Raw genomic sequence first — 15,944 nt, 5'->3', positions numbered from 1 at the left:
GAATGTTGCACAACAGTCCTGGTGTCTTTCACCCCGGCTGCCCGGCTCTTATTCCTGGGATAGCATCTCAGCCTCCTCTGAAGAGCTGGCCTGCTTTACTCCTTGACGTGTGATGAAAGGAGCCTGACCCAGGACTTGGCCTGTGGTTCTCCAGTGATGGACAAATCTCTGATTCAGGCATTCAGGATGAGGAAGTTCGTTTTTTCAGCAAATAGAAGTCACATTCTCCATGATCAGTTCTTATGAGGGATAAAATCCTATTTCTGCTTCTACCTGCCTGACTTCTACCTCTCTCTCTCTCTTTAGGTGGGGGTGTGGGGAGCTGCTAGTTATTGGGCTTCTCTATCCGAAGCGGCCAAGACACTTGCAGAGCTTGCATTTGTGTGTGGAGAGCCAGACAACAAACAAGTCAAAAAATAAATAAATAAGATATTCTCAGAAAGAGATAAACACTTTGAAGAAAATCAAGCAGCCTGGGAGACACCGAGAGAGCTGGGCCGAGGAGAGAGGTATTGAGCTGAGACCTAACTGACGTATGGGAGCCAGACTTGACAAGATCTGGGGGCAGAGCATTCTAGGTGGAGGGAGCTCCAAGTGCAAAGGACCTGAGGTGAGGTCACACTTGGTGTGTTGGGATGGTTCACGGACACCAGAGCTCTGTAGGCCAAGTTAGGATTTTGGATTTTACTTATTGTGTAATGGGAAGCCATTGAAGAATTTTATGTATGTGACTTAAAAATTGATGTAAAATTTTTTAAAATTTTAATTTCAATTTCAATTTTTTAAAAAAAATCTACTTCCTAGAGGCATAATTTACATACAATAAAATTATTTAAAATGTACAGTTTGATGAGTTTTGACAGATATATACATCTATGTAACCACCACCACAATTAAAATATTTAACACTCCTATCATCCCAAAAAGTTCCCTTGTGCCCCTTTATAGTCATTCCGACCCCCCAGGACCATCCTGAATCCTAGCACTATGCGACACTTCCTGCAGACTCTTCATCCAGCCCCCCCCCCCGTTGGTACCATCTTACATAATCACAGTATGTCTGTCAAAAGCACGACATTAACATTGGTACAACATTACCACCCAAACTATAAACTCTAGTCAGACTTCCCCGGTTTTCTCACTGTTCTTTTTCTCTTCCAAGATCCAGTCCAGGATTGTGTTTCCTAATCGTGTGTCCTGAATCTCGTCCATTCTGTGGCAGTGTCTTAGTTTTTCTTTGCTTTTCATCATCTCGGCAGTTTTGAGGCGTACTGGCCAGGTATTTTGTAGACTATCTCTCATTTTGGGTTTATCTCTTGTTTTCTCATGATCAGACAAGGCTTATGGGTTTTAGGGGAAAGTACCACAGAGGTGAAATGCCTGGCATGATAACATGACTTTACCTCGTTATCCATCTTGATCACCTGGTTAAGATGGTGTTTACCAGGTTTCCTACCAGTTAGGAGACATGTGTCGGTGGTGGGGGGCAGGGTAGAAGAAAATTGGAGTTGAAATTAGTTTCTGCATCTGTAAAATGGGGATAATATTACCTATCTCATAGCCTTACTGTGAGGATTAAGCCACATAATAATACAAGTAAGGAATTTAGCAGTCTGGTACACAATAGATGCTCAACAGGTGTTAGCTTCTACTATTATTACGAGTAGTAGCAGCGGTACATTTTCTCCTGTCTACCCTCCAGAAGGAGCAGTTTCTGGTTTTTTATATGTAATGTGCTGCTAAGTAAGTGGCCTGAAATATGATTCTTCACTTCCTCACTGCTCACATGTGTGAAATGGGCTAACAGGACACCCAGACAGACAGCCTCACCCCCACGGCCCACAGCAGACCTATCCCGGAGCCAGGTGATGGGGGTCAGGCGATGAAGGGCTGAAGGAGGGGACCCCTGGAAAGGCTGCTCGTGAAGTGTTCTCACAGAGCCGGACCCTGTGCTACCTGCTTTGCTCCAGTGGTCTCTGGCCCCTGCCCCTCTGTGCGCTGGGGAGAGATCCTAATGGCCACTCCCATAATTCTGGGGAAACTTAAGACTGGGGTCCTTCATAGGCAGGTTCTGGGGCAACAGGGTGGGGAGGGGCTGTGGATCTGGATCTCTGAAATTCACAGACATCCTCCACATCCACACTACTTTATTTTTTTAAAAGATTTTATTTATTTACTTATTTGAGAGAGAGAGAGAGAGAGAGAGAGAGAGCGCGCGCGCACAAGCAGGGGTGGGGGGAGGGGCAGTGGGAGAGGGAGAAGCTGACTCCCAGCTGAGCAGAAAGCCTGACCTGGGGCTCGATCCCAGGACCTGAGATCACGACCGGAGCCGAAGGCAGACACACAACTGACTGAGCCACCCAGGCGCCCTGCACACTACTTGATTTTAAAGTGTGTGTGTATGTTTATTACAAAAGTACAATCTTGCTGTGAGAACAGCAGACACCGCAGCGCACAAAAGAAAAGTCAAAGTCGTCCTGCGGCTGGCCCCCTGTCCCAGTCCACTCTCCAGAAGTGAACCCCATGACTGACAGTTGGAGGCCTTCTGTCTAGAGGGGACCTCTCACCAGGCCTGCGCCAGGCCTGTAATCCAGAGTCCTGCGGTGCAGGCACCTCCGTTCTTTACACCTGCACACCCTCTAGTGGGGCTGCTTCACACAGCGAGGTGAGGACACGGGGGTGGGGGAGGGGCAGGGGTGGCCCAGGGAAATCAGCATTCCCAGCCGGGTCTCACCTAGTTCCCACCAGACCTTGTCTAGCTAGGTGGGTTTTTTTCCCCACCCTGGGGCTGAGAGAGAACCAGAAACAATGCTACTTGCTAAAAAAAAAAAAAAAAAAAAGAAGAGGAAAAAAAAGTAAAAAAAGACGCCAAATTTATTACAATAACGATCCTAACAAGTCAAAGGTAGCCTTCTCACCAAGACAGAATCATAAAAAGCTCATAATAATATTAATAACCATTTATGGGAGCCCTTATTAAGGCAGGGCATTGTTTTACTTATATTAATTTGTATAATTATCATAATACTCCCCAGTAGTAGTATTCCAGATATTTCTCTTTTCTAGAAGAGGACGCTGGCTCTCAGGAAGTTCATTGCAGGAGACACTATAGTACGTGGGGCAGTTCATAGCTCAAGGCCTGGAGGCAGACCACCTGGGTGTGCCATCCTGGTTCTGCCACTTACCAGCCGTGTGATCTCGGGCTTGGGTGATCCAACCTGCCGTGACTGTTTCCATTCTTGTAAAATGGGGATGATGATAGAATCTGCCTCAGATGGTGGCTGTGAGGATTAAGCAAGTAAGTGTGTGTGTCAAATGCCTGGCACAGAGAAGACATTCAATACATATGAGTGTTAGGATTAAATGATGGGCTCGAGCCTCAGCGAGTGACTGATGGAGGGGGGATTTGAACTCAGGACTTCATACTTGGGACACTTGTGGGCTCACCCTCTAAATAGTGTTGCCAGCCTAGAGCCCACCAGCAACTTCCCACAAGTCCTGGGTCCTCAGGAGCCCCAGGTCTCACTGACGTGAAGATGACAGCCGTCCCCTCTGAAGAGCCAGTGATTCTTGAGGGGGAAGTCATCAGAGGTAAAGAAGACTCTGCGACTGTTGGTAGAGGGAGAGCCATCTCTGGGCCAGCCTCTCTTGGCTGTTGTTCCTTTCTCCTTAGAGGAGAACCTTCCCAAGTCCCCTGCTCTGATCAGTGCTTGTCAAGGAGGATGGGGATTATCTACCCTTCTGGGGATCCTTGCTGATCCTAACTAGGATTGTGACCCAAAGACTCAAAAACTCCAATATGGCAAATGATGTGATTGCCAGGGGACCCGTGAAAGGGTGGCTACCTCCTAAATATGGGCGCAGACATGACTGTCTGGAGTGGTGATGTCCAATCTGTCTCCAAAGATGGGTGGGAGTTATGAAGTGATGGAAGGACATTCTAGGCAGAGGGCCAATGTGAGCAAAGGCAGGGAAACTAGAGACAGCATCGAAGAAGGGATCGAGTTTGAGGCAAGAAAGAGGTGGCAGAAGAGGAGGCTTGCAGAGGCCAGTGGTGATCAGAATTTGATCTCTTTAAGTTGTCAAAGTGCTTGAACTTTCTTTGGTTGAAACTGGGGGGCACCAATGAGGAGTCATGAAAGGAGGAGGTGACAGTGGAAAAGTTTTGTCATCTGTAGAATGGGCTAACAATAGCACCTGCCTCACAGGGTTATTATAGGATTAAGTGAGCCATCCACATGAAGTACTTAGAAATGGTGGCATGTAGAAAATGAAACGTTAGTGATATAAATGTTAGTGATGCTGCTGCTGCTGATTGCAATAGGAGGCCACCAAGGCAGTCCATCAAGTGAGTGAGGCTTCACTGGGTGGATGGAGGCCAAGGCCAGCTTTACATGGAAATCCAGTAAGCCATGGACTTGTCTGCCGCTAAAGAGTAAAACCCAAGCTCCTTGGTGTGGTTCACAGCCTGAGGTGATGTGACCTCTTTCTCATTCACTAGGTTTCAGTCACGTTATCTTCTTTCTGATCTTGGAACACACCTAACCTGGGCCTTTCCCTTTACTGTTGCCTCTCTCTGGAAAGCCCTTCCCCCACATCTTCTAATGGAAGCTGCTTTCTTATCATCAAGATCTTAGTTCAAATTTCTTCAGACAGACTTTTCCTGAGCCTCATCGAGCACATCAGCCTTATGACCAGATAAAATGATCTTATTTGCTTTCATGTGTAATGTTTGTTGCTCCTTACCTCCTCTAGGTTGTAAACTCCACAGGGGCACCAATTACACATTTTTTGTCCACCGCTGTTTTCGTAGGTCCTTGAACACTGCCCGGCATATGGAGACTGTCCGAAAACTGATGGCCCGAAATGATCTGTTAGAGATTCATTCCTTTCAAGCTGTTCGTGGGAAAGATCAGCTATTAGCCAAGTGGATTCAGTTTGCTGACAACTTTGTAGAGGTAGACTCTGGGGGTAGAGGGGAAGGATACTTCACAAAGCAAATTAAGTTCTGATGGATGAGGGCAGGGGTACAAGCCAGGGCAAGTTCTATTATGAGGCTGGTTGGGGAACTGCTACGAACTGTGGTGTCTTGACGGGTGACAGAGGAGGTGGTGGGGCAGAAAGGGGCTGGTGGGACTCAGAAGCAAGGCCTTTAAAAGGGCTGCAGAGGGCCATTGTCTCAGGTCTTACATTCCATCAAGGCCCTCAAATTTAGTCTTTTGACATGATCTCCAAAGGAGGTTACAACTAGTCAGACACAACAGTAGGCTTTATGAAAGATGCTCATTTGTACAGCTGTGATTACAGAATCCAAGGGTAACAAGAATATTCTAGAACTCATCTTTTAAGACCTACCTACAGCATCTGACACAGTTATTTTCCTTCTCCCTGTCTTCACTCGGCTTCCAGAACACTATACCATCCTGGTCCTACTTCCTCGATGGCTGCTCCTTCTCAGTCTCCTCTGTTGGTTCCTACTCATCTCATTCCTCACTTCTAAATGTCTATTTCTAGAAGGCACTCAAACGGAGTGCTCAGGGCCTTTGCACCTGCTGAAACATTCTTCCCCAAGACTGGCTCTTTCACTTTCAAGTCCTTAGCTAAATGTCACTTGAGGTCTCTTCCCTACCACCTATGTAGTACTGCACTCCCTCCAAACCTCTACCCCTCTTCCCTCCTTTAACTTTATGGTTCTCATCACCAAATGACCTACTGCATGTATTTCTTGTTTAGTGCTTGTCTCTGCTGACTAGTAAGTTGGTGCCAGGAGAGCTCCAGTAGAGCAGTAAACTAGTATGTTTACTGCTAAACCTCTATTCTCTAGAACAGTGCCTAACACATAGTATATTTAAATGAATGTTGGGAAGTTTTGTGACTTTTCAATTTTGTATATTTTCATTTAAAAATATATAAGGAATTTTACAAGGGGGGGCTGGACTACTTAAATATGAGAGTCTAATGCACGATTTTTATTTATCCTGGAAGGATTGGTATACTTAGTGCAGGTAACTACTGTGGTTTGCCCCGACTAACAGCTAAATCAAAAGGCAGAGCAGGCATTCGAGATACCTTTCCTGAACTTCCCTTTGGGACTGAGGTACTTGTGTGTGGAATCTGCAGGGGTGCAGCCTGGTTGTGGTACTAGGAGAAGTCCCGGGAGTGCAACGGCTCAGACATGTTCTTACAGGGGACTAGAGCGAGGTAAAATTACAGCAGCAAAACACGCGACTCCACCAAAGAGAAAAACTTTAGTCTCAGCCCGGCGCGAGGCCCAACCACGCAGCCGCAGAAGGACCAGGGGCGGAAGCTGCGCAGCCGCAGAAGAGGCTAGGTGGGCCTGCGCAGCCGCAGAAAGAGCGGGGGGGGGGCGCGGGGGGGGACGGCCTGGATCTCGCGCTGTTCGCGCCAGGCTTGAAGCAGCGGGTCCCGGAGCCCCGCACCGCGGCGGGTGAGGCCGGCTCCGCTGCACAGGCCTCCGGCCGCGAGCCGTCTTCCCCTGAGCCGCCGCCATCATGCTGCTGCCTGTGTTCACCCTGAAACTGCGCCACAAAATCAGCCCCCGCATGGTGGCCATAGGGCGCTACGACGGGACTCACCCGTGCCTGGCAGCCGCCACCCAAGCGGGCAAGGTAACCGTTCCCACCGCACGGAGTCCGGGTCCGCCGAGTCCCCCGGATCTCCGCGGCTGCGCCCCTGCGACCCCGCCCTTCACCCTGCGACCCCGCCCCCAGCCACGGTTGCCTGGCAACCTAGCTCTCCGTCCTGCGCAGAATGAGGAAGAGTGATGGGTTCTCGCGTGAAGGGCTTTTCCAAGCAGTTTGTCTATAGGCACTTAGACTCGGACAGTGTTGGAGCCCCTGTGCAGATAGGAAGCTTAGGGAAGAAAAGTCCCGAGGAGGGAAGGGGCTTGGTCAGGATTAGGAGTGGTAGCGTACCCCAGATTTGAGCCCAAGGCCTCTGCCTGTCACTCTGGAGCTCCTTCCACTATTTCATATTGCCTCTCGAACCAGACAACTTTACGGAGAAAAAAATACAACGACCCCTAAATTCAGTGATTCAGATTTCACTAGATCTTTATCCGTGTGCATTTACGTCTTTTCCTAGAATTTATTCACTGAGTACCTGTTCGGTGCTTACAATGTGCCAGGTGCTGTGCAAGGTGTGGGAGTCACAGAGATGAAATGGTCATTTAACATTCATGAGACTTACTGAACACCTCCTTTGTGCTAGATGTTGGGGGTTCAGAGATAATGCTGAAATCTCTACTTTCACAAAGCTTAAAATCCAGCAGAGAAGGCACATCAAGGCACTCTGTACTGATGGAGGCATGACTAAAACACATGGTATACAGTGACACCAAGCGTAATAATGTTTAACAGGTACAAAGCTTTATTACACGAATGATCTCGGCATCCTTGCTACAATGCCAAGGACAGCAGCATAGCACAGGTGTGATCTGGGCTCCAGTACCTACTAATTTCATGACCCTGGGCAAAGTACTTAATAATAGTATCTACCACATAGGGTTGTTATGAGAACTAAGTAAGTTAATACATGCAGAGCGCTTGGGGTGTGGGAAATGTAGGCATGTAAGTCACTAATTGTTATTTTCTTGTCCTTACTCCCACTTCACTGACTAGAATAGCGGTTCAGAGAGGTTCAAAGTAATGCTTGAGGTCGTGCAACTAGAAAGTGGTGGAAATGAAAGGTAAAGTACCTGTGCTTGACCCAGTGTGGATTTAATAAGCTAACATTTATATAATGTTTTATAGTTTTCAAGGCACTTCCACCTATGCTGTATGTTAGATGATAGGCCTTGGGATACATAAGTAGAAAGTAATGATGCATTTTCGTTAGGTACTGTAATGAAGTAGAGCCCCCTAGCACAAGGCCTGGCATGTAATAATGTTAGTTATTAAGAGGTTCTGCAAATGCCAAAAAAAAAAATCATATTGGTTCCGTGGGTGCATAGCAGCTAAATAAATGGGCTGAAAAGGTCCCGTGGATATTGGCTCTGCCCCTTATTTGTTGAGGGCTTACTACAACTGAACACTGTTCTTAGCTTTGTAGTTGCAAGGTTGAAAGTGACAAGTGTCACCCATTTGGAGTTTACATTTGAAAGGGGGAGCTAGACACCGGGGGGAGAAAAAATATTTATGTATATTTGTATATTTTATGTTTTATTTATATGTTAAGATATATTTATATATACATATAAATAACACACAGATAATGTCTCCCTAGGGGGAAAAAATAGTAAGGGGATGGGAATGATGGGAGATTGCTATTTTATTTTATTTTATTTTTTAAAGATTATTTATTTGAGAGAGAGAGAATGAGAGAGAGCACATGAGAGGGGTTAGGGTCAGAGGGAGAAGCAGACTCCCTGCCGAGCAGGGAGCCCGATGCGGGACTCCATCCAGGGACTCCAGGATCATGACCTGAGCCGAAGGCAATCGCTTAACCAAATGAGCCACCCAGGCGCCCGGGAGATCGCTATTTTAGATAGGGTGATCCATAGGCCTCTGATAACTGTAGATCAGAGATTTGAAGAAAAGGAAGAAACAAGCCCTGCAGATATGTGGGGTAAGTGCCTTCCAGGCAGAGGGATCAGCAAGTGCAAAAGCCTTGAGGTGGAAATATGCTTGGTGTGTTCCAGCAACATGAGGCTGCTGGGGCTGGGATGTAATGAAGGAAGCAGTGAGATAGCCAGGGGCCAGATCATATAGGGCCAGTAGGCCATCTAAAGACCATTGTTTTCGGGTGATGGGGTTTGATTAATGTTTTAAGATAAAGCATAACTCTAGCTGGTACTGCAACAGAGCTGCAAGGAGGTGAGTGTAGAAGTAGAAGCAAGAAGGTCAGGCAGAGGTGTCTATGGAAGCCCTATCATTAGAATGTGACCGAATATGGAAGACGGGGACACTGGAGTCTAGGTCTGTTTCTGGAGTTAGAAAAAATAGAGTAAGAGCGAGATCGAGAGAGAGAGAAAGTCCTGTGACCTATGTAATTGGATATTTTGTTTAGAACTTTAAACAAATCTCAAAAGTTATGACCTGATATTTTATATTGAGACTTTAAAAAAATGGTAACATTTTATGATCCAAGTAATACAGGAATATATTCTGCTTTAAAAATAATTAAGCAACAACGACACAATAATAACAATTAAACGTTCCAGGTAAGGCTAAAGCCCTCCTTGACCAATGGAGCTCACATCTCTAGAAACAGGATTTTGTCATTATAAGTGGGATTCTGTTAACGTGAATCTGACATACTGGGATCTGGGTCTCTGAGCCTGAGCAAGGATTTTATTTGTTTTGTTTTGAGCAAGGATATTTTAAAAAGGGGTTTTTTGCAAGATGAATGTTATTGTTTTCCTCTGGGGACATTTTTCCTCTCACCATGGGGCTGAAGGGACCCGTTGAATTTCTCCTGTCAGCAGCATCCCCTCAGCTAGAACAAACGTTCCACAAACTTTCAGCCAGTCCTTTGGCTGAACGCACTGGGAGCGATCCATTTGTTTGTGTGACTGAGCTTGGCTTTTTCCATGCCCGAGGGACAGGTAGGTCTCCTGGAGACTCAGAGAACAGCAGGAGGGGAACTAGGGAGAAGTCTGCTCCTGGGAGTGTTGCTGCTGTTGGCCACAAACCCCAAACTCTTTCTTTTCCAATGAGCAGGGAATATGAAGTCCATAAGTGATTTCCCTTCCTGTTCTCCCTCAGCCTGTCTAATTACTGGAAGACTCTGAAAGAATTCTTTTGTTCCGATACATCCGCTATCCGAACTGTTTAAAAGGAAGTAAGACATGGTGGCTAGAGTGCAGGTTCTGGAACTAGACGCCAGGTGTCAGGTCTTAGCCCTCTTCACTTACCAGTCACCAGACCTTGGGAAGGGGCCTTGACCCTTCTGACCTCATCTGTAAACCAGGGCTTGTTGTGAGGATCAAATGCAGTAACGTTTATAAAAGTGTGTTGTAAAGTATTACACAAATGAGGACATCAACACGATATTCCATAGTTATGTACCTTTTCTGTATATTTCTAATCAATTCCTTTGAAAATTATTTGTTGTTGAGCAGGCTGTCTGTTTAGATAATAACTTAAAAATTAATCTTTGGATTTCTATTGAAGGGATGAAATACTTATTTAAAAATCAGTGAATTTTAAAACTGGAAGAGGTTTTTTTTTTTTTTTTAAGATTTTATTTATTTGACAGAGAGAGACACAGCCAGAGAGGGAACAGAAGTAGGGGGAGTGGGAGAGGGAGAAGCAGGCTTCCCGTGGAGCAGGGAGCCCGACGCGGGGCTCGATCCCAGGACCCTGGGATCATGACCTGAGCCGAAGGCAGATACTTAACGACTGAGCCACCCAGGCACCCCTAAAACTGGAAGAGGTTTAAGCGATCTCTAGTACAGTGTTTCCCACCCTTTTTTACTTTGCATTTTTTAGACAGGGAAGATTTCCCTAATGAAATTTTAATACCACAGATATGCTGCATATCTGTTTTTGTACTGTGCCCTTTGGGAGGGCCACAAGCCATTTTAATATCTAACATCCTCCTACCCCACAAACAGTGACCCCTCTTGGCGTGATTATATCTATGAGAGTTGGAACTGCTAAGTTAATTAACTTTGGACTAATTATTTAATTCTGTCTTACTAGTATAGACCATGAAACCTTGAAAAAGCTTGACCACATGACTCAGTTTAAGTTTGTAAAACAGATCTATGAACAACCAGACTTTAAAACTATATATTTTAACTCTTAAAACAACCAGGTTTTTTTTTTTTTTTAAGTTTTATTTAAGTAATCTCTATACCCAACATGGGGCTTGAACTTACAACCCCAAGATCAAGAGTCACATGCTCTTTCCAATAAGCCAGCCAGGCGCTCCTGAAACAACCAATTTTAAGGGTTAGGAAGTGAATGTATTAGGTGCTTGGATGAAAGATACTACAGGAAGTGTTTATTACTGTATGTTATGGGATTGTCTTAGTGTGAAGCAATCACGTTGTAGCTGGAAGCACTTCCTGAAGGTTGGCCAGGAGGAGGCTAGTTTGTGAGAGTGCTTGACGTCCTGCTGGTGGGTAGCAGATAAGCTGCCCTGGTGAGCAACAACTACATCTGGTCCATTACCTTGTTCTCGAGAAGGCTAAGAACCACTGGGTTTCCACAGTTCCTAGTGATTGAAAGCTAGCAATACACAGAACTATGTATGAGTGGTTCAAGTTTTATAGGTGATTAAAGTGACCTCTTGTTAGTGTTGATATCTGTTAATACCCTGGGTCTCTTAAAAAATGTATGTTAATTTTACATTTTTGGTATCTTAAGGGGATGTAATTAACTGTTTCTGTTTTAGGTTTTTATTCACAATCCTCATACCCGGAGCCAGCATTTCAGTGCCTCCAGGGTCTTCCAGAGCCCCCTGGAGTCTGATGTTTCGCTTCTCAACATTAACCAGGCAGTCAGCTGCCTGACCGCAGGAGCCCTGAACCCAGAACTTGGGTATGATGCTCTTTTAGTGGGGACGCAGACTAATCTTCTGGCTTATGATGTCTACAATAACTCAGATTTGTTCTACAGAGAGGCAAGTATACCCCTTTACAACCGTAGCGTTCTCATTACTCATGAATGTCCGTTGGTATTTTATGCTTGAAAGAGATGAGACATTTATTTTGGTTTGCTTATTGTATGGCTCTTGTAATGTAAACAACTCGCAGATTTTTCCATTTCCATCTGCACTCTGCCTGACACTTGTTTTATCATGGTTGGTAACCACTGGGCACCACTCCAGCTTGTCTCCCATAAGGTTCATCTGTGCTACCACCACCTGTCGGGATCTATTGAGAGCTCAGCCAAGAGCCGGGAAGTCAGTGATCAGACCTCCTGGTAGCTTTGCAGTAAAGTTTAGTATAGTAGTTTATAGGAGAAGCCACTTACTGTGCTCTGCCATCTACAGGCTACAGGCTTTTTACCCAAGTTATTCATGTTTATTATGGAAAAGATAGGGAAGCAAAAAAAAAAAATACTCATAATTTCTCCATCTAGAAATAACACAACCCTTAAACTGATTTTTACTAAATGAATTTTTTTTTTACAAAATGGGATCATACTAAATACATGTAGCCTTTTTTCCTACAACTTATTATAACATATTAACATATATTAAGATATGATTCACATACCATACAATTCACCCATTTAAAGGATACAATCCAGTTGTTTTAGTTTATTCAGCGACTTGTGCAGCTATCACCACAATCAGTTTTTTTTTAAGATTATTTATTTATTTGAGAAAGAGAGAGAGGGGAAGAGCAGCAGAGGGAGAGGGACAAGCAGACTCTGTGCTGAACGCGGAGCCCAATGCGGGACTTGATCTCATGACCCTGAGATCATGACCTGAGCCAAAATCAAGAGTTGGGATGCTCAACTGACTGAGCCGCCCAGGTGTCCCCTCACCACAGTCAATTTTAGAACATCTTCATTATCCCAAAAAAACCCCGTACCCATTGGTAGTCACTCCCCATTCTCTCCCAACCTGTGTTGCTTAGGCAACCACTAATCAACTTTCTGTCTCTGTAGATTTGCCTATTCTGGACATTTTGTATAAATAGAATCATATAATAAGTGGTCTTTTGTGAATAGTTTCTTTTTCTTAGGATAATATTTTCAAGGTTGATCCATGTCATAGCATGTATCAGTACTTCATTTCTTTTTTATGGCTGAAGAATTTTCCATTGCATGGACATAGCATATTTTCTTCATCCAGTCATCAGCTAATGGACACGTGTATTGTTTCCACTCCCTGGCCCTTACACATGGCCTTTTTATTCAATACCACATTGTGAACATCTTTATATGAAGTTACTGTACATTCATACATCATTCTTATTGGTTCTAAATTTTTTTCATTGTGCTACTATATAATAATTTGCTTAATCAATTTCATATTGTTGCATATTTAAGTTATTTCCATAGTTTCTGTATTACAGTTGATATTTTGATAAGCATATACCTGATGATTTCATAAGGATAAGTTCCTACAAATGCAGTTATTTTTGGGGGGGGTATTTTTTAATTGAGATAAAATACACATACAGTGAAATGCACAAACCTTATGTGTACTGTTCAGTGCGTTTTGATCCCTGTAACCAACGTGCCCTATAAAAATATAGAATTTTTCCATCACTTCAGAAAATTTTGTTGTGCCCCATTCCAGTCATTTCCTATATCTCCTAGACATTCAGTGTTCTGATTTCTGTCACCTTAGCTTAGCTTTCTCTGTTCTTGAACTTCATATAAATCCTCCAGAATGTGCTCCTTGGTATCTGGCTTCTTTCATCCAGCATGTCTATGAGAATCATCCATGTTGTTGTATAGAGCAGTAATTTTTTTTTGTTGCTGAGCAGTATTCCATTGTGTGAATATACCACAATTTGTTTATTCATTCTTCTGATCATAGACAGGTGGGATGGACATATTGGGTTGTTTCCAATTTGGGGCAATTATTAATAAAATTGCTATAAATATTTTTGTACTAGTCTTCTCATGGGCATATGATTTAATTTATCTTGGGTAAATACCTAGGAATGCTTATACCATTTCACACTTCCCATCAGCAGTGTGTGAGAGTTCCAGTTGCTCCATACTTTCTCAACATTTGGTAATCCCAGTCTTTTCAATTTTAGCCATTTTAAGGTGTAAAGTGGTATCTTATTGTGGCTTCATTTTGCATTTCCCTCATGACCAATGATGTAGAACACCTTTTCTTGTGCTTAGTTCCCACTTATCTGCCTTCTTTTGTAAAGTGTCTAATAAAAAGGTCTTTTGCCTGTTTTTTATTGATCCTTTGGGTGTATTATTGATTTGTAGATTTTCTTTGGCTATACTGGGTACAAATTCTTATATATATACATATATAAAATAATATTTACAATATATATAGCAAATAACAATATATATAACAAGTATTTTCTCCCAGTACATGGCTCATTCCAATAAGTAGGTGTCTTTTGATGAGCAAAAGTTTCTGATTTTGTTGGAAGTCTAGCTGTTTGGTTTTTTTCTTTAATAGTTAGTGCTCTTTCTGTCCTGAGAAGTCTTTGCCTATTTCAGGGTCACAAAGATATTCCTCCTGTATTTTTGTGCAAGACTAAAATTGAGTGTAGGGGCGCCTGGGTGGCTCAGTCGTTGAGTGTCTGCCTTCGGCTCAGGTCATGATCCCAGGGTCCTGGGATTGAGCCCCACATCGGGATCCCTGCTTGTCAGGAAGCCTGCTTCTCCCTCTCCCACTCCCCCTGCTTGTGTTCCCTCTCTCGCTGTGTCTCTCTCTGTCAAATACATAAATAAAATCTTTAAAAAAAAATAAAATAAAATTGAGTGTAGGACGGGTATATGTACATATAGGGAGAGAGAGAGATTAACTGGCTTATTTTAAGGAATTGGCTCAGACAATTGTGGAGGCTGGCAAGTCCAAAATTTGCAGATTAGGCATCATCTAGGGGAGAGATGATGTTGAAACTTGTCCAAAGACAGTCTGGTGGCAGAATCCTTTCCTCCAGGGAGGTCAGTCTTTTTTTCTATTAAGGCCTTAACTGATTGGATGCGACCCACCCGTATTATCGAGGGCAATCTGCTTTGCTCAGTCTGCTGATTTAAATGTTAATCTCATTAAAAAAATACCTTCACAGAAACACCTAGAATAATACTTGATTCAATATCTGGGTACCATGGTTTAGCCAAGTTGACACATAATTAATGATCTCAAGAATGCACCTCTGCAGTTGCTACATTAAAGGCCTTTTTTAAATGAGATTTTTGATAGGTATTGCTAAATTGCTCCCTACGAAGACTATTATTTTCCACCTTCCCCACAGAATATGAGAGTGCCTGTTTTATCACACCCCAACCAACAATGGATAATATTTTTTTTCGTTTTTCTAATCCGAAAATTGAAAATGATACATTGTGAGAATGAATATTTTCATGTTCATTGGTGATTTGTATTTCTTGTGAATTTCCTGTTCTTTTTTTGGCTTGGGTGTTTATCCTTTTCTTATTTATTTGCTTTCTATTACCTCTTTTATTTTATTAACAAAAAAATTAGTTCTTTGTCTTAGATATTGTAGGTGTTTTCCCAGTTTATTGCTTACCTTTTTATCTTTTGATTGATTTGCCATTTAGCAGTTTTGATTTCTAATGAATTTTTCTTTCCTTTATAGCCAATCTTTTTATAGTTTTCCCACGTGCAGATTATATAAATGAAGACTGTTTTCTTGTATAATAAACAATTAGCATTTCCAAAGATATCCTTGAATTTTTTTTTTTTTAAGATTTTATTTATTTATTTGGCAGAGAGAGAGACAGCGAGAGAGGGAACACAAGCAGGGGGAGCGGGAGAGGGAGAAGCAGGCTTTCCACGGAGCAGGGAGCCCGATGTAGGGCTCGATCCCAGGACCCTGGGATCATGACCTGAGCCGAAGGCAGACGCTTAACGACTGAGCCACCCAGGCTCCCTGATATCCTTGAATTTTTAAAAAATAAATTAAATTATACTTATGTGCTTTATTCAAGAAGTCTGGAACATTTATTAATTTTGGGTGGTGGGGATGTAGGTGTTTTATTATTCTTTGTACTTCTCAGGAACTTTACAATTAAAAAGAGTACTAGCAAGAGAACTAGGTAATAAGTATTAAAAAGATTTCCATCCAACATGGTTAAAATGGATTATAAAAGCTTGGGCGTTTTAAAGGTGTAAGTTTGATTCTGGCAAGCATTTGACCTCTAGAACTAATAGTTCTAGAGAGCCTCAGATTCTGTAGCAGTTTATTGTGGCAGATTAGTGTGAGAGGCCAGCAGCCTGAGTCGATCCTGGGTCTCTGCTCATCCCTGTGGAAGCACACATAAGCCACAGTGACCCTCCCCAGTGCATGGCCCTGGCCT

General features: G+C 43.4%; 1 protein-coding gene and 1 long non-coding RNA gene across 4 annotated transcripts in view; one reads left to right on the top strand and one right to left on the bottom strand.

Moving 5' to 3' along the window:
- Positions 1-3,102: 3,102 nt before the first annotated feature.
- On the bottom strand, positions 3,103-8,134 carry LOC116644638. The gene is made up of 3 exons (XR_004301800.1): positions 6,597-8,134; positions 4,747-4,896; positions 3,103-3,281 (listed from the first exon to the last, which is right to left on the bottom strand). It is a non-coding gene; the product is annotated as an uncharacterized LOC116644638 (long non-coding RNA).
- BBS2 (Bardet-Biedl syndrome 2) overlaps positions 6,370-15,944 on the top strand; it is a 32,312-nt gene continuing 22,737 nt past the window's right edge. For all 3 annotated transcript variants that reach the window (XM_032424352.1, XM_032424351.1, XM_032424353.1), the window contains exons 1-2: positions 6,370-6,629; positions 11,362-11,589. In XM_032424352.1, the coding sequence (XP_032280243.1) occupies positions 6,513-6,629; positions 11,362-11,589 (345 nt within the window). In that variant the 5' untranslated portion in view covers positions 6,370-6,512. The remainder of the gene's footprint in view (positions 6,630-11,361; positions 11,590-15,944) is intronic.

The sequence above is a fragment of the Phoca vitulina genome, unplaced genomic scaffold, assembly GCF_004348235.1.
Source record: "Phoca vitulina isolate PV1807 unplaced genomic scaffold, GSC_HSeal_1.0 scaffold30, whole genome shotgun sequence".
NCBI lineage: Eukaryota > Metazoa > Chordata > Mammalia > Carnivora > Phocidae > Phoca > Phoca vitulina.
The sequence above is the reverse complement of the archived record's forward strand: the minus strand, read 5'-3'. Positions and strand labels throughout refer to the sequence as shown.